Genomic DNA, 23,571 nt, shown 5'->3' with positions numbered 1-23,571 from the left:
AAAGTAGTTTTCGAAAGGTTTACAATAGTTATTATCATTCTGTTTCATTCATTCATTCATCCATAGTTCGTAACTGAAAGTTTGCACGGTTTTTGAGGTAGTAGAACAAAAGAAAAGGAAAAAAAAACATTTTGAAGTGAATAATATATAATTTATAAAAAAAAAATAAAAAAAAAATTCGTCAAAGCCAAAACAAATGATCCTAATGCTACTCCCTTTTACGGGGTGGCCCAATTTCAACCCGGGTCTCCGGTGATAGGGGGAGAATTAGCCTTTTTGGCCATAGCCCGAGTTATAAATAATAATACGTCATTGCCGAAGGAAAATAATAATGCTTATAATAAGAAAAATAAATCCAATAGTATATAAAAATAATACAAGTAATTTAGAAATTAGTTGTAAACAAAAGTAAATCATAAGTTTTAATAATAATATATAAGAAATAATAGTCATATTAATAAGAAATAGTATTTAAGTCAGTAGATATAAGAATAGTAATAAACAAAATAGCATATAGTTTTAGAATTAAGTACTAGTTTTAAGTAATTATAGTAATAACCATAATACTAGTAAATAGAACAAGTAGTAATATTTAGGTGATAAGTAGTCATAGTCATAAATAAAAAAAATAAGGATAAACACAATATATCACAAAAAATCACAGGCACCCTCAACACTGGTTATCTCCGCAGTACACCATCCCACCATCACACCCCTCCTACCTCAACAAGAAAAGAGGTTAGCCTGCTGACTTCTTTTCTTCCAGTTTCATTCTTCCCGTGGTAGCGAATATTGCCGTTCCTTCAGTTTGTCCAGCAGATCCCAGGCGGTTTTTTTCGTCGGCTCAATTCTCGGTGCCAGGACGTTTTTGTATCGCGTAACTTTGTACAACCGTAGAGATTCATCGTACGCCGTGAATACGACCTTCTTTACCCCCTTCTTGGGCCTCACTTCGGCTAGAGGTGTTAAGGACACCAATAGTCGCTCCAGAGGCGTCTGGGTCCTGGACGGGAACAGGTCTCCTGGCTTGTCTTCAAAATATGCCGGGTAGTACTTCAATAGTGACGCATCATCGTAGTCCAGCCACGTAGCTTCCCACTGGAGTGATGCACCCGTGAACTGGGGACCGCTTGTTTCAGGTGGGCCCGGGTTGGTGACATTTCGATGCCCATTACTGGCTCCAATCCTTCGCTTCTTTTTCGGGAAGCTTGTTGTCGCATGTGCCGGAAAGGTATCCTCGGTATTCTGCGATACCGCCAACTGGGGACTGCTTACTCCGGGTGGGCTTGGGTTGGTAGTCGCTCTGGTGTTGCTCTCGGTGTTGTTCTCGGTGTTGGTGCCCGTGGGCTGGTCTGGTTCCCTACTAGACACTTCCCTAACCAGTCCTGCCGTCGACTGGGGACCGTTCTTACTGAATGGGCCCGGGTTGGTGGTCGTTTTCACGGGCCTGGCTAGCTTTACCATCGCGATGCTGGCTGGCCGTATTACGGGCCGTTTTGCCGATCTTTCGAACCCCGGTTCTGTTGGGTCATATGGTTCGGGCTTCTTTACCCGGCGGTATTTAACTTTCTGGACCTTCCTTAGCCGGATGTCGGGCCTTTTCCGGGTGTTGGTGGCCGTTGTTGCTGAGGCAGTTGCTGAGGCAGTTGGGAGTGTGGTGGTCGCGGTGGTAGTTGTCGCGGTGGTTGGCGTGAGTATCAGCTGGGGTGGTCGCTGGAGCATCTCTTCCATCAGCCAGATTTTTTTCTTCCATCGTTAACTGTGATTCCATGATTTGACTGTTTCTATATAACAAGAATTTACACACTTTTTTTTTTGCATAATCAAAATCTCACACGTCATTCATTCTGTTCGCAAAATTTTCGCGGTAGTAGAACAGTAATTAAAAAAAATAAAATTTATTGAACAAGAAGAAGGGAAAAGAAAACATTTCGGCCTTTGATGGCGTAAACAAAAAAACAAAATCAAAACCCAAGTATAACCCCTGTTGGGGTGTCCCAATTTCAGCCCGGGTCTCCGGTGATAAGGGGAGAATAAGCCTTTCTGGCCTTAGCCCGAGTTATTCATCGAAGTTCGTGATTTTCGAGTTCAAGTTCATGATTTTCAGGTTCATCTAGTTCCAGTTTCAGTCTTATTCGCGGTCGCGGTCAGATTGTTCGCGGTCAGGTTCCAATTCAGGTTTCACTTTTGTTCGCGGTCGCGGTCAGATTATTCACGGTCAGGTTCTAATTCAGGTTCCACTTTTGTTCGGGGTCGCAGTGAGATTGTTCACGGTCAGGTTCCAATTCAGGTTCCAGTTACGGATTCACAGGTTACCCCAGTACGGCGAGATTACCCACTCCAACCAGCATGTCATTCCCGTACATGGGAATGTGGTGAAGCGGCAGGGCGAAAATCCATTTTTCCTCGCGGATTTCAACCTACACATTGCCGGTAGTACACCCCACATGCTGGCCAAGTGTTGACCCTCTCACCGGTACCGGATTGTATTTCTCGGATGACATCTCACACCTTTTACGATATCCCCGACGCGGTTGCTTCGGTATCTATTGGTGCGCGGATTGTCATCATGCCGATCATACCTACGTGTGAGATCCGGTTGCGAGTTGCTTACAAAAGAACAACAATCAAACGTTTAATAAAAAAACTTTCGCGGTACTCGTTATCTCGGAAACTAATCAGGTCCCTGTTCGAGCGCCAATTTGTAACGAGTTGAATAAGGGTTACCATCACACCTTTAACAGGCGTAATAAAAAAAAAAACAAATTCAATGATCCTAGTACTACCCTGTTATGGGGTGACCCACTCTCAACCTGGTTCTCCGGTGGCAGGGGTTAAATTAGCCTTTTTGGCCATAGCCCGAGTTATTCGTCGAGTTTCATGATTTTCAGGTTTAAGTTCAGGATTTTCAGGTTCAAGAATTTCATGAAAACGTTTTAGCTCCTTTGAATGCGCGGTGAAGGTTTTTCCTTCCCACCATCACATGGTACATCACAACTTTTAGTGAGCGCCTATGGGTAAATTCAAGGATCATATTTAAAAAATTAATATTAATTAATTATCAATATTATTCTTCAAACTAAATTTTTATTCTAATACTTAAAACTACAAAAAAATAACTATAAAAAAATATGATTTTTCATTTTATTCAATCATTTATATTGAGTGATCTAATCTCACTCCAATGAGAAGTGAGCGGGTATAGGCGCTTTTACCTTACACATCAATATTTATTTTATTTTTCATTCATTAAGTTTATATGCCAAGGCAACAGCCGAATTGCAATTTGTACAAAAACAATAATACAATCACGTAATTTCAATAAAAATATAAAATACATTGTAGAGAACAATTAAAAAATAGATTTAGCAATACAATAGAATGAACAAGCCTAGTACCTACTATTTAATTCAAGATCTAGGAAAAAATGTAACGCTTTAATTTTAAGTGAATTTTGGAGATCACTCGGTAGCTCTTGCCATAGACAAATAGCCGATACGACGAATGAGTGCTCATTGGTAGTAGAAGCAAAATTTGGCATTTTAAAAGAAATAATATTATCTTTCACTGCTAGTCTATTTGAACGCCTGATATTAGCATCCTCATCACAAAACAAGCTTACGAAGAAATTTGGGTTCTCCAGTTTGCAGCAGCTTATAGAAGTATCAAGCCAAATTGTAGTGTCTGCGTGACTCGACACTAAGCCAGTTTATTAAATATTCTGTTGTGGGAGTAAAAAAAATGCTCGTTCAAAACGAATCACCCTAATATCTATATTTACTAAATTTGACTAAATATAGATGTATAAATACATGGAGTGATCGAATACTAGTTCCCTGACCGGGCACTAGGCTTTTTACCTTAATATTTTATTTTAATTAATAAAAAAGTATCAATAAATATCCATTGTAAGTGACAAAATTATCTTTGAAGAAATTTATAAAATTAATTGTCATTGCATATTAAAAAAATTATATTATTAAAATTTTTCAAGTGTCAAAAACTGGCCATAAACGTTACCTCTGCCCTGTAAAAAAAAATAAATAAATAAATAAAAATCATGTGCCTGTAGTAATTACATGTTTGTAAAAGTTTTTCTCAATTCTGGTGTGAGAAAATAAAAATTGATGATATATTAAATTGTATATGTATAATTAATACTACAAGGTATATTTATTTAATTAATTCATCATATATGTATATATATTTAAAATACATTATCAATACAGTTGTAGTTCAACGGACTAAATTTGGGAAGTTTTCATTTTATTGTTGTTGGAATTTAAATTACTGATTTATTTATTTAAAATGCATTTTCGTTAAAAACAATTTTTACACATTCGAATATATATTATTTATCAATATAAAATAATCACAGCGTTTTTTTTTTTTATGAGACGAATATATTTAGACATAAAGACGTTTGTACAATAGCTTTATTGTGAAAACGCAGTGTGTATACGTTATTTTAAACCTAGATCATCATATTACGAAATTCGTGTGAAATTTATTCGACGGAGTCATTATTATTATTATCAATGTTATTGTACATGATAATTATAAAAATGATAGGAATATCAAGTACTTGGGTTAAGGATAATCAGATATTAAATTTGATAAAATTTTGCGATGTTTAGTTGACTTTCTATCAAATTCTTCTGGTGAGCTATAAATACATGATACAATCGATTAATTTTAATTATACAATAGTATAAAAAATCTAACGATAATTGTTAATTAAGGACATTCTTAGGCAGTGCCCCCCTCCCCATTTTTTAAAAATTTTCAATAAATTTCAACTGTCATAAGCGTATCAAAATTTAATCGATTAATTAAAAAAAATTAAAGCGTTGATTGAAAAAAGGACAATTTCGCTGAGATATAGACTAAAAAAAAATTACTTACAGTTGATATCAATTGGAAGTTAAACGAAATTTGGAAGATAAATTTCCGTAAAATCTTCACGTCAATTTTATAATTCGAATTTTCAAATTATGTTTAACTCCTATTTGATAACAACTGTAAGTAATTTTTTAAAAATTCTATAATTCGGCGGAGTTGTAAGTACGATGTCCTTTTTTGTATTAATTTTTGAGTTTTTAATTTTTTTAACTTCCCGCCATGAATATGAAAAATTTTCAAAAAAAGTGAAGTTATTGATTTCGGTCCGATTTTCGAAAATCAAGTTTTCATTAGGTGTCGACGTTTAGAAGTTCAATGCTACACTGAGAAAATGAAATAATCGGAATTACTATCTAGTTATGGTAAAATTTTTTACCATCAATCAGATAGTAATGAGTACTATCTAGATGATTGTATAATGAGGTTGGCCCTTAATTAAAATTATTGATAAATCATTAAAATTAATTGATGGTATCATGTATTTGTAGCTTGCCTGAAGAAGTTAATATGAAGTCAACGAAACGTCGTAAAATTTGAAAATTTAACATCTGATTATTTTTGGTATAAGTACCCAACATTCCTGTCATTCTTATTATTATTATTTTGAACTTTGCTTCATTTTTAATTTTATACTTAATTTAATTTAAATTTATTGTTTGTCTAGTGTATAATGAAATTTTATTCCTAGATGTCTTTGTTTCTGCGTAATTATTAAAATTCGTTACTTAACTTCAGTCAAAAAAAATTATTTCATATATTTCTTTAAACTCTTTTTTTTTTTTTATTTTATTGACAGAAAATAGATAAAAAAAAATATTTATGACCCAATAATTTTTGTTTTTATTGTTTTTCATTGAAACTTTTTTAAAAGTTAAGTCTCTGCGTAAATAAAAATGATTAATTACATAATTATCTTTATTTGTTTACGAATAAAATGATAATAAAACTATCGCGTTGACAGAAGGCCATAAATACTTTTAAACTTCATTCACTTCTGCCGGTTATCTCTTCTTACGTACAATGAAGACTAAAAAAAATTAAAGTCCATTAACGTACATACTTGTTAAGTAATAAATTAATTTAAATAATAATGTCTCCATGATCTAGGATTAAAATTGAATAGACGCAATTGGTGCCAAAAAAAAATGAAATATTTCATAAAATAATTTTATAGAACAAAAAGAAAAAAAAATATAAACGAATAAATCTATTATTGTTGAGATATGAAAAATAAAAAATTGATATTAAAATAAAAGTTATATGTTAAATTATGTTTTATCGCGAAAAATAATAAACTTTTTACGTTTTTTACAAACGTAAATTTATGATAATTATTACATATAATAATATTAATATATTAATTGTAAATCATAATCTTCCATTTAAAAAACATACTCATGCCAATTTATTTACATTTGTTTAAATATTATTAAACTCTTTATTATTATTAATATTATTATTATTATTTTTATTTTATTATCAACAAAGTTTAGTTAACATGAATATTAAAACAAGAACCAAATGGTAAATTGAAAATATTATGAAACAAATAAATAAAATAATGATCATATTACACTGAAAAATATTGGGAGTTTAGAGTGATTACGGATTTTATTTAAATTCTAATTCACTCCGTCACTCGGAGTCTAGGAATTAAAAAAAATTCACTAGGCATGTGGAGTAAAACAAGAATATGTTTTTAAGCGGAGTGATTACGGAGTTTAATTGACCCCAAGACTCTGAGTAACGGAGTCTGGGAGTTAAAAAAAAAATCACTATGCGCAGGAAGTAAATAAGTAGTTTGTTTTTTGGCAGTGATTTCGGAGTTGATTTTTTAACTCATGTCACTGTTTTCAGCACCCGTAAGTCTTGAACATGGGTCATTAGCGTATGCCGCTCAATTAATTATGTTATTCTGTAAGGAAAAATCTGAAAAAATTCTTATATTTTCTTTGGACTCCTAACTAACTATGTGATAGAATTGATGCCAGCCCGGAAAATCCCATTTTCAATCAACATTTTCATCAAAATTCGGAGGCGTGTAGACTGTTTACAGTAAAATACAGTCGAACTCCATTAACTCGGACAGTTAGTCGCCGGAGGGGTGGAAATTTCAAGAAATTTCCGAGTTAACGGATGCCCCTTCTCTCTTAAGAAGTAAACTATACTCATGCGCTCTTACTTCCATATGGATGAGCCACAGATAAATATATACAGAGACGTACAAATGTACAACATCGAGTGGGGGACAGCGTTGCTCGTAATAGGGGTCGAGATTGAGGGGAAGTTCCGAGATAATGGAATTCGACTGTATTTAAAAATTCATGGACACAAGCGACTCATGTTCAAGGGATTAGGGTTAATGAAGAATAAACTTTATTTTTTCATCAGAGAGATTTCAAAATGATCTAGATTTTATATAAATCCGCATTTGCTCCGATTTAGAGTTTTAATATTAAAATAAACTCCCTTTAGAAGTGAATTTCACTCCGAACCGGAATTTTAATATTAAATTAAACTTCCCTTCGGAGTGAATTTCACTCCTAGGGAATTAAATAAATACACAGTCATCCGCTCCCCATTTACTTCGCTAATTTTTTACGGTGTAATATAATATTTGCAAACAATTAATTGCTCTAATTTTTTAAAATTATAAATAACATAAATATTTTGATTTAAAATATGAAAATGATAAATATCGAACTGATTTTTTATCAAACTGTTAGAGTTTAGTGAGTAAATAAAATATAAATAATATTTATATTGAAATTTGAATAAATTTATCATGAGTTATCACAAAAAAATAAATATTTAAAACAAAACTAAATTATTAAATGTAAAAAAAAAAAATTAATGTTAATGAAAACACAACATTATTTAAATGGCAACTGATTCTATGCTTATTATGATTAATTTAATCGTAACTATTTTTTTTAAAAACAACGAGAAAGGTTACAGCTGAGTATGGAAAATTTCCCTTGATGAAATTTGAAATTTTAAAGAAAATCATTTAGCTGCAGCCTTTATTATTAATTTTAAAAAAATAAAATTATTTAAATTATGTATCGTCACTAACGCAATAAGGCTTCAGTGCCGATAAACAAAATTACAATAATCGAAGCCAAATATTTAAACGAAAATTATTTTTTATTTATTAATTAAAAATAATTAATTTAATAAATTTGATTTTATATTTATAAATTTATTAATTAATTAATCAATAAATAAATAAGAACAAAATATATAAAAGACGTATTTTAAAAATATGTTATAAAATTTATTATTTATAGATTAAGTTTAAATATTTTTATATTAATAGTTTTAAAAGTTCATTTTCCTGTGAATAAAAATCACAAAAAAAAATTATAATTATTATCTTATAACATTAGTAACGCTATATTAATGTATTACTATATATACACTGTAAACATCGAGAGTTAATTCGGTGTGATTACGGATTTTATTTCAATCCGAATTCACTCTGATTCGAAGTTTTAATATTGAAATAAACTTCCGTTCGGAGTAAATTTCACTCCGAGGGAATTAAATAAATAAACAGTCATCTGCTCCGCATTCACTCCGGATTTAATCCGCGATTTTTTTACAGTGTATTATTGATACTAAGGACATTCTCAGCCAATACTACCCACTTTTTAAAAATATTCAATGATTTTGAGCTGTCGAGACGTATTTAAATTTTATTAATTAACTAAGAAAAAAATTAAAGCATTAATAGGAAAGATTTAATTGATTTTTTTTGACAAATTTCGTTTAACTCCTACTAAAAAAAAAGAAGTTAACTTTTGTGAAAACGAAATTTTTTTAAGTAGTTAATCAAAAAAAATGATTAATTCCATATTTGAGTTGAAAAATAATTTTTCTGTCCTCCGGCCGGAAAGTGGCAACTTTCGGGCTGCGGCCCTGAACTCAGCTTCGCCTCGGCCAACAATTACATGTGATCTGAGACTTTTCTTATTTTACTATCCTAAGTATGTAATATACTGTTCTTGACAGAACGAAATGGAAATTTATTTACAGTACTCAAAAAAAAAAAAAAAGATCAGGATATTTCGAGTTGAGCTGAGATTCTTTCGATTAAGAAAATGATTTTGAATGAAGTCATCGATTTTTTGCACTGAAAATATATTAGATTGAAAATTTCCAATAGCATTTCTTGTAAGAAAAAAATAACAATATTTCTAAAAGTCATTTTTTCTCTCAGTATAAATAATATCAACTGTGAGTAATTTTTTTTTAAATCTCCCGGCGAAATTGTAATTAAGGCCCTTTTTCAATTAATGTCCCATTTTTTTTTTTTAATTAATTATCACAATTTTAATATCCCTATGACAGTTTAAGGTCATTGGATATTTTTAAAAAGTAGGGGGAGGGTACTGTCTAAGAATGTCTTTAAATTATAAAAAAGGATGAAAAAAACGATTGTTTATATCAATGTTTTAGCGTTAAAAATATGAAAATAAATATATATATAAATAATAATAAATTTTCACAAAAAAATAAAGTTTAAATAAAGTTGCATCGTAAGTAGATTGTATTGTGGAGTAATTTTAAGAATTTGTAAATAATGTGTGGCGTAATGTATTTTGTATCGAGCAAGACTGCAAAAATATATAAATATGCAGTAACTGTATCCAATGGCTGTGAAATGTCATTTGCCACGAATGTTATGTCCCGATTAAAAAAAAAACAAATTTATATATATACATACATATATATATATATTTAACTATTATCTTATTACATTATTAAATATATATTACATTCAAAAGTACATAAAAGACCTAACAATGACATCACATCATCGATTATTTATAAAAAAAATATTAAAAAACCAAAAAAAAAAAAAACAGTGATCATCACTTATATATTTTAAGATTATCTAGAGCACTAGAGGCAAATATTTTATTTTTCTATGAGGAAAATTTCTCATGGTTGATGACAAACATAATAATAATAATTAAAAATATACGTAATGTATGAATGTTGAATTTAAATTGGAGGTAATTGAATGCACATAACAATTATTAGTATACATTTATATATATATATATATATAGTAGGCGTGTCATTTTAGAACAAATTTTAAATAATGGATCTCTATGCACATTTGTCTGAAATACATGAGTGTAAATGTAGCAGACATCAGACAAATTTAAAATTATTAATAAATAGAGTAAATAATTAATAAAATAAAATTTTAAAAAATGCGCATTTAAAAAATTTTGAAATTAATAAGTGCATTTTTTTTAAATTAAATTTTTTAAATTATTTACTCTATTTATTTATAATTTTAATCTTGTTTGATGTCTGCTACACTCACGCTCATTGACATACACAGAAAAAAAAGGATTTTTTGACGTAAGAAATTTTTCGCATTATGAATTGAAGACAAAAATTTTTTTTTAAACCTACAAAAACTTTTGATTTCATTTCATGATGTAAAATATTTCTTGCATCAATAAATATTTTTTTTCTGTATGGAAATACTATAAAATTTTTATTAACAAACGTTAAAAAATTGATTTAAAATTTTTTAAAACGAATTTAAAATTATTGATTCGAATAGAAACATAAAAATACTTTTGAAATGACACACCTTGTAGTTGAATAGTTGATAGATAAATGAACAAATAATTGAAAAATGTACTCATTAATTAATGATAAAAAAAATTTATATATATATGTGGTTTAAGTAACCACTAATTACAATAAAAAGAAAAAAAACGCCACAATAGATCATGCCAAGTCGTATTTTAATAACTAATATGATATATGATATAAATAAATATAAAATGTAGTATGAAATTATTTTATACGTAATTGTAAATATAATAAACCAAAGAAATGTCATTACATAATTTTGTGCGTTATTTCAACCCATAAATATCAATACTTAAAGGTCGGTCAATATTATTTAAAATATATATTTATCTAATTTTCCAATCGTTTTGAGCGACCTTTAAATATTAATATTAAGACTTGATATTGTTATCTCTATTTTTTTACAGTATAATAATGAATTTCAACAGCGAGCATAATTGAATTTAAAAAATATGATAAAAAAATGAATACTTACAATTAGACAAGGCGGCCAAAAATTTTGAAGAAATAAAATTATCTACTTTAAAAATTTTTCAGTTGAATAAAATAAAAATTTCCTGACTATTTATGTTAATCTATATTATTAAGAGAATAAGAAAAATTTTGTTCCCGCATATCTATATAATAGAATTAGTTAATGTTATTGAAATTGGTATCATTAGATAGGTCTTGACTTGAATTTGTGCCCTTTCATAATTTAAACTCTTTTTAATTGTCAAGTATCGAGATAAATAGATTTATCTATATCATTTGAATTACATTTAAATTACGCGAGAAAAAAGACGATCGTATTTATTTTCTTTAAATAAATTAATACTTTAATTATTCTGTCACTAAATATGACTGAATGTCACTGAATATATGGCTATATTATTTATATCGCGTTACTTATTCCAAAATGACAGATTTTTATACTCCCTTTTGGTTTTAGGAAGCTTCTCAAAGCCAAAAAAGTGTGCATAGAAAAAAAAAAGGATTCATTGACACAAGAAATCTTTACTCGCCTAAAGAAAATTTTTACTTACCCCAAGAAATTTTTTATATTGTGTATTGAAAACAAAAATTTATTTAGAACTAGAAAAAATTACTTGGTACAAGGAATTATTTCTTGACCAAAAAAATCTTTTCTTGCCCTAAGACAATTTTTGTATTTAATTGATAATGCATAAAATTTCTTGGTGCAGATTAAAATTTTTTGCGGCAAGAAATCCTATTTTTTCTGCGTATTTTAAATGTAGTAGTGATATTTGGACAGTCACTTAATGACTGCAGGTTGCTCGTATTTATTTATTTGTATACAGAAAAAAAAGATATCTTGTCGCAAAAATTTTGACTCGCCAAATAAATTTTCTGCATTATAAACTGAAAACAAAAACTTGGAGCAAGAAAAAATTTTTTGAGAATAGAAAAAAATTCTTGCGCTAAGAAATTGTTTTTTTCTGTGTATAGAAAATGACAAAGCAAAATAGTCTAAGGTAATTCGGTAAATTTATTTATTTATGTCAATCGGCTTTATACATCTTATTTAACTATTACAAAAGTAGTGTTTAATCAAAAACTGCACAGAAAAAGAATATAATATAATATACTATTTTATATTAGTAACGCAGTACAATATTTTTTATTTTTGTTGAAAAGCATGATGAAGAATCACCAAAAAAAATTATGGAAGCCTAATAATCGTTGACTGCATTCGCTATCCTGTTCCTTGGTCCATAGTGCACATAGCTTTTTGATGATTGAGTTGTACTCAACAACCTGTATGATCTTAAACCCGGTTTATTACAGACAAGACCAAATTGTTCTAATATTTTCAAAAATATTAAGCGACCTTTAAATACTACTATTTTTAGCTAAAATTTAGATATATTTCTTTAGGATTTATATAGAAAATATTGAATTAGTGAGGAACAAAAAATTAAAAATTTGATTTCGTTGATTTTTGAAAGTTTAAAAATTCTTGAGCGACCTCTAAAAAATTTTTTAATGACTTAAAACTTGTAGGGAAGTCTTTAAATAAAACTCCAAACTATAATTTTTTCCAGTGAACTTCATAAAATGAAAAAAGCCGACAAAATCTTCCGCCCTATAATATAAAAAAATTACGATAAAAAAAAAGTCAATGCATTTTATTAATTTAATTTATTTAAAAATCGTACAATTAACATTATTCCTAATTAAATTTATACCGAAAGTAAGTAGATTTTTTTTTATTAATATCACAATATATAAAATATAACAAAAATTTACTGTAAGTAATATACGATAATAATTTTCATTTAATAAAAAATAAATTTAAGTAGCAAGCTGACGACGTTTCGTCAATTCGTGATTAATAATTATCGTAATATCAGGATGACGACGGAGCAATGAAGAATTACTAGTAATTAGCACCACTGGATCAGCACCAGCTTTAAGTAATAATTTAACCGCATTAACAAAACCACTTTCAGCAGCAACTTGTAGCGCAGTAAGACCTTCGTCGTTAACTTTTTCCAGTTGTGCTAGTGGCGAGGTCACTATTAATGATACTATTTGATGGAAACCTCGAGCCGATGCTAAATGCAAACAAGTATTGCCACTGGCATCTTGTATACTTGGATCCTCGCCATTTTTCAACAATTTACTCACAACTTCAGTGAGATTTTTCCTTGCCGCAATGTGGAGCGGAGTCTCACCATAACGTGATATTATTCTAGTAGGTGTATGTGGCATCAATACATCTGCGGTATTCAAAGCCCCGTACTCTAATGATTCATGAAGCGGCGTTTCACCACGATCATTTTTTAAAGTTGGATCTGCTCCAGCTTCTAATAATATTTTAACCAATAATTCTATTTCTTTCCTATTATTATTATCTGTAAAATTTACAAAAAAAAATTATTGTTTTTTAATTTTCCCTTATAATTTTTAGTTACAAAAAAATTTTGTAAATGATTAGTACTGATAAATTTTTTTAAATAAAAAAAAATTGATGACTTAAGAGCATTCTCAGACAGTGCCACCCACTTTTTGAAAATATGCAATTACTCAACTCTCATCGTGATAAAAAAATTAAAACCTTAATTGAAAAAAGGACTAGCCAAGATATAGAATTTTAAAAAAATTACTTACGGTTGATATTAATTAGGAGTTAAGCGACATTTGTTACATAAATTTCAGCCTACAAAATTTGAAAATTCAAATTATAAAATTGACATGATTTTACTGAAATTTATTTACCAAATTTCGTTCAACTTCCAATTGATATTAACTGTAAATAATTTTTTAAAAATTCTATTTCTCGGCGAGTCTTTTTTTCAATTAAGGTTTTAATTTTTTTCAAATTAATTAATTAATAAAATTTGTATCACGGTTATGACCATCGAGTAATTGAATATTTATAAAAAGCGGGGGGCACTTTCTGAGAATGGCCTTAAATTAAAATATTGATGGTAAAAAAACAAACAAAGTTGATGTTTATGTAAATGAATAATACCAAGTATTGTTGATGAAGCTAAAATATGTAGCGCAGTACGTCCTTGATGGTCTTTATCATTGACAGCACCAGCTTTAGCAAGAATCGAAAGTGTCTCTAGTGCTTCTTCAAAGTTATAATGAAGACTTCTTGATGGCTGCATATGTGCTAGCTGTCGTGCAAGAATGTGAAGTGCTGTCAAACCACCTCCAGCTTCTTTAACACTCGGCGAACATCCGTTCTCCAATAACTCTTTAACAAACGGCTTTACATTACCAGGTCCTCCATTAAGTATTGCTCGATGTAATGCGGTTTCACCTCGGGGCGAACGTGCTCCTGCATCGCATCCGCTTGCCAATAAAACACTGGGGACGACAAAGACATTTAAGTATTTTATTTATTTACCATTTACCGTACACTGTAAAAAATTTGCGGACTGAACGTTGAGTAAATCCGGATTTAAATAAAATCCAGACCACTCCAAAATCACTTCGCCCATAAAACAATCCCTATTTACTCCATTTGCGGAGTGATTGTTTTTAAAACTCCAGAACTCCGAGTGACGAAGTGAATTAAAATCCGTAATTACTCAAAATTTTTGACAGTGTAAGTATAAAATAATAAATTAAGTACAAATACATGGGTCACTTACCTAAGAACAGGCAAATAATGATTAGTAGCAGCAACAAGAAGCGGCGGATCACCAGATACATTCCAATCAGGCTCATCAAGATCATTAATTGACCCATATGCTGCTAATTCTTCAACTTTTTTAGCATCGCCCGATCTAACTGCCTCATGAAACATTGAAATTTCTTCATAATCTATTTCTTTTCGCGTAAATTTTTTGCTGGCTGCTATTTTACGTTTTGTTCTTTTCAACTCTACATCATTGAGCTTCACTTGTTTTATTGAATTTTCAATATCATTTACTGTATTATTATTATTATTTATTAAAGTAGATTCAAAAGCACCAGCAGGAAGTTTGATACTCTGCGAACTAACGCAATTCATTTCACCAGAATCACTTCTACTAGAAGTTGAAATTGAATCTGAATCACGTTTACTTTTATCATCAATACCCGATGAATTATAACCGGATGAGTTTCCCTCGCTTATTAACTCATGGCTGGTGCTTTCTAAGCTGCTCGATGACGCTGCTTCTCCGATGCACGTGTACTCATGCTCATCCCACGTCCGGATTCCGCGAGACTCGAGATATATTTCAAGTTGTCTTGTACATGGATTTGTAATTTCCGCTAATGGATATATTTTATCATCACTTTTTCCAATCAATTCATCATCTAAATCATTTTTTTTGACTTCAAAAAATGTCGAGTTGTTTGAATTTATGTTGATTTTTTTTTCACACAAAAGTGTTTCATCCGCACACGTCATTGTTGTACTTAGAACTAGTTCTTGCAAAATAATAATAATTATAAATAATCACCACTTTACTGTACAAGCCACCAAACACTTGAATAAAGCGTGACCCTCTTAAGTGGCCCAAACTTTTATTTCTTCTTATATTTATTCAGCAACTTGCCGTCACTTGAATAAAAAGAAATTTTAACGCCTTGTCATCAAAGTAATTTATTGTAAATAATAGTTAATTATTAACGCAAGTGATTTATCAAAGTTAGCGATACCCTAGATCTAGATCTTGGATCTATGAATGATTCACTCTAATAAAAATAAATGAAAAAAAAAAAAAAATATACACGACGCTGAAGTTTTAAGTAAAGATAAAATAATTTAAAAGCAAGTATACGAGCACGTAAACGGAGCAACAGGCGAATGTGCTCCAAAAGCGAATGAGCTCTCGATTCCAGTGCTCTAACCGGCTCAACTTCTTCTACTTCCTCTTCTCAGTCTCTTTCTTCTCTTTAAATTCATTCCCCTTTTTTATTTTTTCATTTTTACACCTCCTTCTTGGTCTTAGTCTTGCTCGTCGTGGTGGTGATCTTGTCAGACCCCTCTTTCTCTCCACTCCCACGACAACTTGGAGCCATGCAGTCACCATTGGCGCCGGCAACTATGGAATGTTTGCGTTTTCTGTACAAATACACTCGCTACTTAACTACAGTACAGAATGAGCGAACTAACAAACTGAGACGTGGACGAAAAAATAAAAAAAAAAATAAAAACATTTTTAATTTTATAAAAATAAACTAAATACTGTACGAGTAACAAGTCTGGAAGAAACTACAAGACACCCCACCGAGTATTTATGTTTTACGCAATGTATCCATAAATATTTTACTACTTTAGATTTTACAGACGGTGATTTTAAACTTAACAAGTTTATCGTACAGATCATTCAGATACTTATCGATAGATATAAAAACAAACTCGACATCTGTTCATTTATTTTTCATGGTAACAGCATCGAAACTTCGAGTTTTAGTGTCTGGAACTCAGCTAATTTCGGTTCAATGCTGCGAACAAAGATTAGCAAGCGCGTAAATTGCTAATGTCTTGTGACTTGATGAATGTTTTATAAAAATTAGTGTAAATAATATAGTATATTGTGTGACAAGGGATGAAACAAAACGATTTCAGAGCAGGGTGAAGTCAGCTGACATCACCTGCAGTCTGAAATCGTGTTTCATCCTGAGTCACACAATATTTTTCATGATTACCTGCATTGGAACTTAAAGTTTCAGTGTCAGCAACCAGTAAGAAACAAGTTAATTTAAGACCAACTACTAGCGTAAGCGAAAATTGTCATTTGAAATTTATAGTTAAGCAGAAACTATAAATACTATTTATTATTCTCACTAATTTTCATAAAAATTAATCACAGTTAGAACTGTCATTTACGTAAAAAAAATTAACGGTCTTAAATTACTATTGTCCTAACTATGATAAGTATCAGAGTTTAAATTACGAATGTCCTTATTCAGCAGGCAGAAACATTAATTTCACCATACCTGCACTGAAAGTTTAAATTCCTGTCCTGTGTAGAAGGAAGAAAGTCATTCTTTTCTTTTATGAGAAACCAACTGATAAAAATTAGCGCATGTGTCATTCTTCCCACAAACAGAGGCACAAATTTAAACTTCCAGGTACAAGTCTGGTGAAAATTGTCTACACACCACAAAAGAAGTCCCGATTCGCGTGTTCATACACACGGCTTGGTATGTCTTACTTTTATCCTTTGTCACCTAATTTACTATTTCATGGTACCAACATCGAAACTTTAAGTTTCAGTGTCTCTACTGCCAGTCAATTTCATTCAAATGCTGCGAATTAATATTAGCAAATGCGTAAATTGCGAATGCCTTTAGTAAGTGGGCAGAAACAAACTTGTTTTGTCCCTTAGGAACAAACTAATCATGTTTCTGCACGCTGACTGAAGGCTTTCGTGATTTAAACTCTGATAATTGTCATTTGTTCAATAGTAATTTCAGAGCATTGATTTTATTTACGTAAATGACAGTTCTGACTGTGATTAAGTTTTATAAAAATTAATGCGAATAATAAATAGTATTTATAGTTTCTGCTTAACTATTAATTTCAAATGAGAATTTACGCATACGCCAATAGTTGATAACACAATTGGTCTTAAATTAACTTGTTTCTGACTGACTGCTGACAATGAAACTTCAAGTTCCAATGCAGGTAATCATGAAAAATATTGTGTGTACCTTCTGCCAACTTTACCCTGGTCTGAAGTCATTGTTTCATCCCTTGTCACACAATATACTATTATTTCATTTAAAAAAAATAAAAACTACCAGCTTATCAACTAAAACTAAACATTATAATTAATAATAAATATAAATAAAGGTTCAAGGGTATTTAAATATATAAATTAGATATAAGATAATAAATATTGTATCAAAGTGTATTTTTAATTTTTATTTAATTAAATGTTTACTTATTTAGTCTAACACACATTCAATATATGCATGTATATGTGTATATATATATATATATTCTTCAGTGTATACTTACTGAAGTGAAAGTAATTACGAGAAAAATTATGAACAATTACCTTTTAGTATTGTTCCAGAATCGCCTACTAAATAAAGGCATAGTTTACATGACAATAAAACACATAAAACTAAAAATTATATTGTTAAGTAAATAATTATTAGTAACATTAAAAGCTTGAGATCCTTATTATGAAATTGTATAACTCAAAACTTTCCGTTACGGTCACCATTAGCTTTCCTAAAAAAATAAAAAATAATTGAATATATTAAAAATAGATTGTCTTAATTGTAAGTATGTGTCAATAGTAATGAAAATAAATTAAAAAAATAATAAAAATGGTTCTCCGATGATGTCATTTTATTTAAAAATAGCAAAGGCATTTGGAGAACCACTTGTTTAATATTTACCATTAGTTTACCTGCTGCGAGATCTGGATGCCGATCGTGAGCGTGATCGGCGCGGTGGGCTACGATCTTTAGATTCAGATCTGCCCTTGCTGGCCGACTTGGCACGTCTGCCACTGCGGCTACGTGATCTGCTGCGTGATGATGAGCGGGATCTAGAGCGCTTGCTGCGTGATCGCGAGCGCGATCGTGAAAATGACCTAAAATAAATATAAACATTGATATAACTATTTATTAATTATTTTAAAAAATTGTTCCCTCGCTGTCTACGAGTTGCAATATATAATAAATAATATATATTGAATATACATTTATATATATATATATACTATTTTATATGAAATATTTTCTTCTGGCAGACTTTAGCCGTAAACTTGAAGGGTTAATTTGTTAATTAACAGTAAGTTAATAAATAATTTAAAAAAACTAAATAAATAATTATAAATAAATAAAATAATGTACTGAGCTTACAGTACAAAGTAGCCAACCCTGATTTTTTTTTTTTTTCGTCATAAATATTTTTATACCATTAATTGATGGCAGACTAATTCGCAGGCAGCAGAAGTACACGCGATGGCAATAACCAGAATGTGGGGAGAAGAGCAGAGACAAGCAGACTTATGTAGGTGAATTCACGCGAGGGTCAGATGAATGAAGGCAGAGTAGCTAGATGGGACGACCAAGACGACCAAGACGATGACGAAGGAGCTAGATTGTTTATTATTATTATTTTTGTATTTTTTTGTTTATTATTGATCTCGTTTATTGATTTTGACTCCTTGATTTCGCAAGCAAAAAGGAAGGAACACAGTGAGTAACTCATAAGAAGGTGCCAGTGTGCCGCGAACTCTCTTATCTGTCATGGATGATGTTCAGTGGTTATATTAATTATTATTATTATTATTATTAATTATATTTTTGATGGAAGTATTGAAGTGCGCTAGCGAAGACGACACACTAGCCACCCCCGTCAGTCGTCATGTGTCTGTTTATTTTGGCTTTCTCTTGGCCCTGCAGACGTGCAGTAGGAAACCCCAATAGTAGGTAGGTAGGTGCTCTACGCTGTAATCTACGCAGTGTGTGTGTGTCACAAAGTGAACCCCAACGGCGAATCTCGCGAGTATCTCGGTTGCGATTGCATTGCACACATGCGTATGCCTGCTCAGCCGCATCTCCTATAAATAACGGGGAGGATTACATCGGCAACAAATACTCCAAACAATTGATTTCATTTTTTCTTTTGACTTCTTCACAGTCATTTACTCACCAATTGTTTTTTTAATATTTAAATATTTATCAGTTAACTTACATGAATAATTAACTATTTTTTTCCAATTGCCTTAAGCAATTTAATCACCCGAAACAAAAGAAAATGCAAATGATGAATGAAATTAGTAAAACTAAAATGTCCAGATATCATAAATTAAAGACTTGCATTTAATTAATGAATTTTATTTGGTTAAATAAATAATTTAATTATAAATATCTGGCCATCGGATGGATTAATGAATTTTTAAGGAATAAAATAAATAAAGTCTACCCGGTGGATGAGATAAAAATTAAACATACCTGCGTTTGCGGCCGCCCCTGTGTTTGGGACAGTCACGGGCATAATGACCACGTTCCCCGCACTCGTAACACCGGTCTTCTGGATGGAATGGTCTGCCTCCACCGCCACCACCTCCGCCGCCACCACGACGGGATCCACGATCTCGCATCAGACGTTTACCATTGGAACGTTCAACTCTGGCTCGCCGACCGCAGATTGTCCGGCCATCAAGACCACGAACGGCGTCATCAGCATCTCGGGCGTCTTCGAACTCGACGAATGCAAAACCAGGTGGGTTTCTTGCTACCCACACGTTTCTCAGGGGTCCGTAGTATGAGAAAGCATCCTCGAGGTCTTGTTTTGTTGCGTTGCTTCCCAAATCACCGACGTAGACTTTACAGTCGGATGGGTAACGTGACATCTGGTAAAAAAATTAAATTTTTAAATTAATTTTTAAGAAATTTGTATTTTTTTTTATCAGTTTTTAGTTTTGACGTCACCGAGTTGCGTAAATTTTCATAGATTAAATTTTATTGATTTTATTTAACGAAAGTTACTCCAATATATGATGGAAATTAAAAAAAAAAAATTACGCTGATACGATGGCTGGGGTTTAGTTAATTAATTTTTTTACTTACTTGACTCATTGTGATGCTTTAAAATATACGCTCACTGGCGCATATGTTACGTAGTTAAAATAATTGTATTAAAAAATACCACTAATATATCTATTGTTAAATATTATTCACTTGTATTGATTTTTAAAAATTTTGTTTAATGGACACACGCATCCGTGATGAGCGTTTGCGTTTCTATTGCGTGCTTGTGCAGTTAATGAGTTTCCGCTTTAGTGTCCACTCTCCGGCCTTTTCCGTCGGCTTATTTAACAAAATGGCGTCTTTGCGTTTACCACCAGCGACGGAAGCGACAACAAACTTTCTCTAAACCGGATGTCGCTATCGATCGACGGTTTCTATTGGCGTTTGAATTTCCCGCGCTCTCTGATGACCAATAGGAGTCAAAATTTTTTTATGGGCTTCAATCAATAATATGACTGTCATATGTTTATAATTTAGATCATATGAGTTATATTGAACAAGTAATTAATTATTTTTTTTGTTTCATACTTTTTTTTGCTCATAAATTTATTTATTTTTATTGACAAAAATTTAAATTACCGCAATTGGAAACTTGCCCAAAATATTTTTTTTATTTTGAATAATTATTGAATTAATTTTAATTGATTTAAATTTGTAATGGATTTGAATAAAATACTTTTTTTTTATGACGTAAAATTATTTTTTAAATATAAACTTTTATAAATAAATATATTTTTTAAGTTTAATAAAAATATTTTAAAGTAAATTGTAAATATTTCATGAGTCAATTACGGTTGTAATGAAAAAAGTAAGAAATTGACTAAAATGAATTATTCATAGCAATTTATCTGCAGGGTATTAACAAAAAACTTGTATTTACTCTCTATATAAACCCTGAAGAGCTCTCTGAGGAAATAAAAAATTCATCGTAAAGAAATATGGGAATTTTTGTGACCTATTTACAAAAACAATTTAATATTATTCTTTTTGCAGAAGCCATTCAATTTACCCAAGTAGCACACTTGGGTTTGTGGCATCTACAAGATAGCAGTTTTGAGACTGTTTTTTTACCTATCAATAAGGCACCAAAATGTTGACAAAGCGATCAGAAATTTATGCCGTCGAATAAATTTTTGCATAAAAGACTTAATACAAGCGATAACAAAAAGTAAATTACAAATAATGGTAAAAAAGATCACAAATTTCCTATGACTCTTAGGACCAACATCTTTATGTCATATTTATATAAAAAAACTTGGCTTTGAGGCAAAAAAAAATTTGTCTTGTCCTTTTCAAAGACATCTTTATTTATTTATTTATATTTTACAGCCAAAACTGCGAAGAGATGATTTACGACAAGATTTATCAGCATTTCAAAATTGTCGTAGTGCTAAATATGATAATTCGTTTATTGTACGTGCAGTAAGGGCATAGCATAACCTACCAGTCAATTCGGCTGCCCAATTTCAAAACACAGTAACTGAGAAAAATAAAATTTTTGGAAAATGTATTGAATCATGTCCACTAGACTCCACTGGAACTAGAAATACTAAAAAATCGATTTTGAAAAATTTGTCCCTTACCTTGTTTTGAAATTGAGCAGCCGAATTGTACAAATAAATTAACATTGAAAGAATTCCATGTATCGTGTTTTGAACATTTTTTAAGTATTACTAGCTAATTTGATGATATTGTAATGAATGATATTGAATGATAATTTTATACTATCTTGTATTATACTATTATATTATATTGTATTTTAAATGGATGGCTGCAAGAAGCTTAGACTTTATAGCCAAATAAATAAATAAAATAATTTAAATGATTTAAGGATATATTAATCCTTAATACACTAACAGAGAGATTCTATAATTACGTAAATGAACTGTAAATGAAAAAAAAAAAAAAATTTATATAACTGTAGCTAAAAGAATGTACATGCAAATCTACACGCCGAGGTTGATTAACGCTAGGCTCTCTTTAAGAAAATCGTAGAGTGTCTTTGAACTAGCCGACGAGAAGTCATCAAGTATCAGCAATAAATTCATTTTCAGGTTCGAATCTGGTGACACCCGAAGATGTCTTGTCCATGGTTTTGTGAGATAAGAACATTCGAACAGAAAGTTTTCAATTGATTCGCTGATAAGGTTGAAGCAAAAACGGCAGGGCTGGTTGGGGTACAGATAGATGATGGTATAATTGGCGATAATATTGCAGGAGAACTGATAGAATCGAAGTAACACTTGGTTTTGTGACATCTATAAAATAGCAGTTTTTAGACTGTATTTTGACCTATCGACAAGGCACCAAAATGTTGACAAAATAATCAGAGATTTATGTCACCAAATAAATATCTGCTTAAAAAACTTGGCACAAGTAACGAAAAAAAGTAATTTACTAATAAGTCATCTTAAGGATTTTTTAATTGAAACGTAATTTTTCGGACGGGAAAAAAGAAGACAAATTTTTTATGACTCCTAGGACCAACATCTGTACGTCTTATTTATTCAAGAAAACTTGGCTTTGAGACAAAATAAACTTTGTTTTGTCGTTTTAAACAATATCCTCATGACATCTTAAAGTTGCCTCTGTGTTACTTTGGAAAGTAAACTATCCAGTTTCTTTCAAAATTAGTCCACTATACAAATATTATATATATAAATTTATTTGTCACAAACAAAAACATTAAAAAGTTTGTGTATGGATATTCAAATAATTAAATTTTTTAATAAACGATTAGTAGATTTGTAGCGAAAAACTAGCCGGCCTTATTTGACTTCATTAAAATAATAATTAGAAGGATTTAAAATAATTAGTTTAATCAATCATCTATGTAGTTAATGAAATTTGAATTATTTGTTTTACAATCATTTTATTTTATATTAAGGAATAAATAGAGAGGACTGACAGTCGGACCCTGTGCGTGAAGACGAGCAATAAAAAATACACTTTTTATGCTGTCATTAAATTTATTTATTCAAAATAACGAATAAATTATTACTTAATCTAAGTAATTAGGGTTCATATTTCTGAATTAATTATTAGTTTATTCTATCATTAATTTATAATTCAAATCTTTCAGTAATTACTCCTACG

The 23,571-nt window shown here is 30.6% G+C and overlaps 2 protein-coding genes across 3 annotated transcripts; both read right to left on the bottom strand.

Moving 5' to 3' along the window:
* Positions 1-12,009: 12,009 nt before the first annotated feature.
* On the bottom strand, positions 12,010-16,558 carry LOC130665416 (serine/threonine-protein phosphatase 6 regulatory ankyrin repeat subunit C-like). Its single transcript, XM_057465782.1, has 3 exons — positions 14,634-16,558; positions 14,003-14,346; positions 12,010-13,382 (listed from the first exon to the last, which is right to left on the bottom strand). The coding sequence occupies exons 1-3, from the start codon at positions 15,377-15,379 to the stop codon at positions 12,820-12,822; spliced, it is 1,653 nt and encodes a 550-aa protein (XP_057321765.1). The 5' UTR covers positions 15,380-16,558; the 3' UTR covers positions 12,010-12,819.
* Positions 16,559-17,817: 1,259 nt separating this feature from the next.
* Positions 17,818-20,767, bottom strand: LOC130665422 (serine/arginine-rich splicing factor 7). Of its 2 annotated transcripts, none has more exons than XM_057465793.1 (4): positions 20,515-20,767; positions 19,897-20,297; positions 18,342-18,527; positions 17,818-18,160 (listed from the first exon to the last, which is right to left on the bottom strand). In XM_057465793.1, exons 1-4 carry the CDS (start codon positions 20,521-20,523, stop codon positions 18,127-18,129), a joined length of 630 nt encoding a protein of 209 aa, XP_057321776.1. In that variant the 5' UTR covers positions 20,524-20,767; the 3' UTR covers positions 17,818-18,126. The 2 variants fall into 2 exon arrangements, with proteins under 2 accessions (XP_057321776.1, XP_057321786.1); XM_057465803.1 differs by having other exon boundaries at positions 18,331-18,527; positions 20,515-20,766.
* Positions 20,768-23,571: the final 2,804 nt, after the last annotated feature.

The sequence above is a fragment of the Microplitis mediator genome, chromosome 1 (assembly GCF_029852145.1).
Source record: "Microplitis mediator isolate UGA2020A chromosome 1, iyMicMedi2.1, whole genome shotgun sequence".
Lineage (NCBI taxonomy): Eukaryota > Metazoa > Arthropoda > Insecta > Hymenoptera > Braconidae > Microplitis > Microplitis mediator.
Note: the sequence above shows the minus strand (reverse complement) of the source record. Positions and strands in the feature narration are given on the sequence as shown.

Bases quoted from the DNA above. Each gene is read 5' to 3' on its own strand.
- LOC130665416 (XM_057465782.1), bottom strand. From the start codon at position 15,379: ATGACGTGTGCGGATGAAACACTTTTGTGTGAAAAAAAAATCAACATA. The intron at 14,347-14,633 runs GTAAGTGACCCA...TGTCGTCCCCAG, and splicing joins CATTATTTGCCTGTTCTTAG to TGTTTTATTGGCAAGCGGAT. The intron at 13,383-14,002 runs GTATTATTCATT...TAAATTTTACAG, and splicing joins AGCTTCATCAACAATACTTG to ATAATAATAATAGGAAAGAA.
- LOC130665422 (XM_057465793.1), bottom strand. The intron at 18,528-19,896 runs GTATGTTTAATT...TATTTATTTTAG, and splicing joins AGGGGCGGCCGCAAACGCAG to GTCATTTTCACGATCGCGCT. The intron at 18,161-18,341 runs GTAAACTAATGG...TTATTTTTTTAG, and splicing joins GCATCCAGATCTCGCAGCAG to GAAAGCTAATGGTGACCGTA.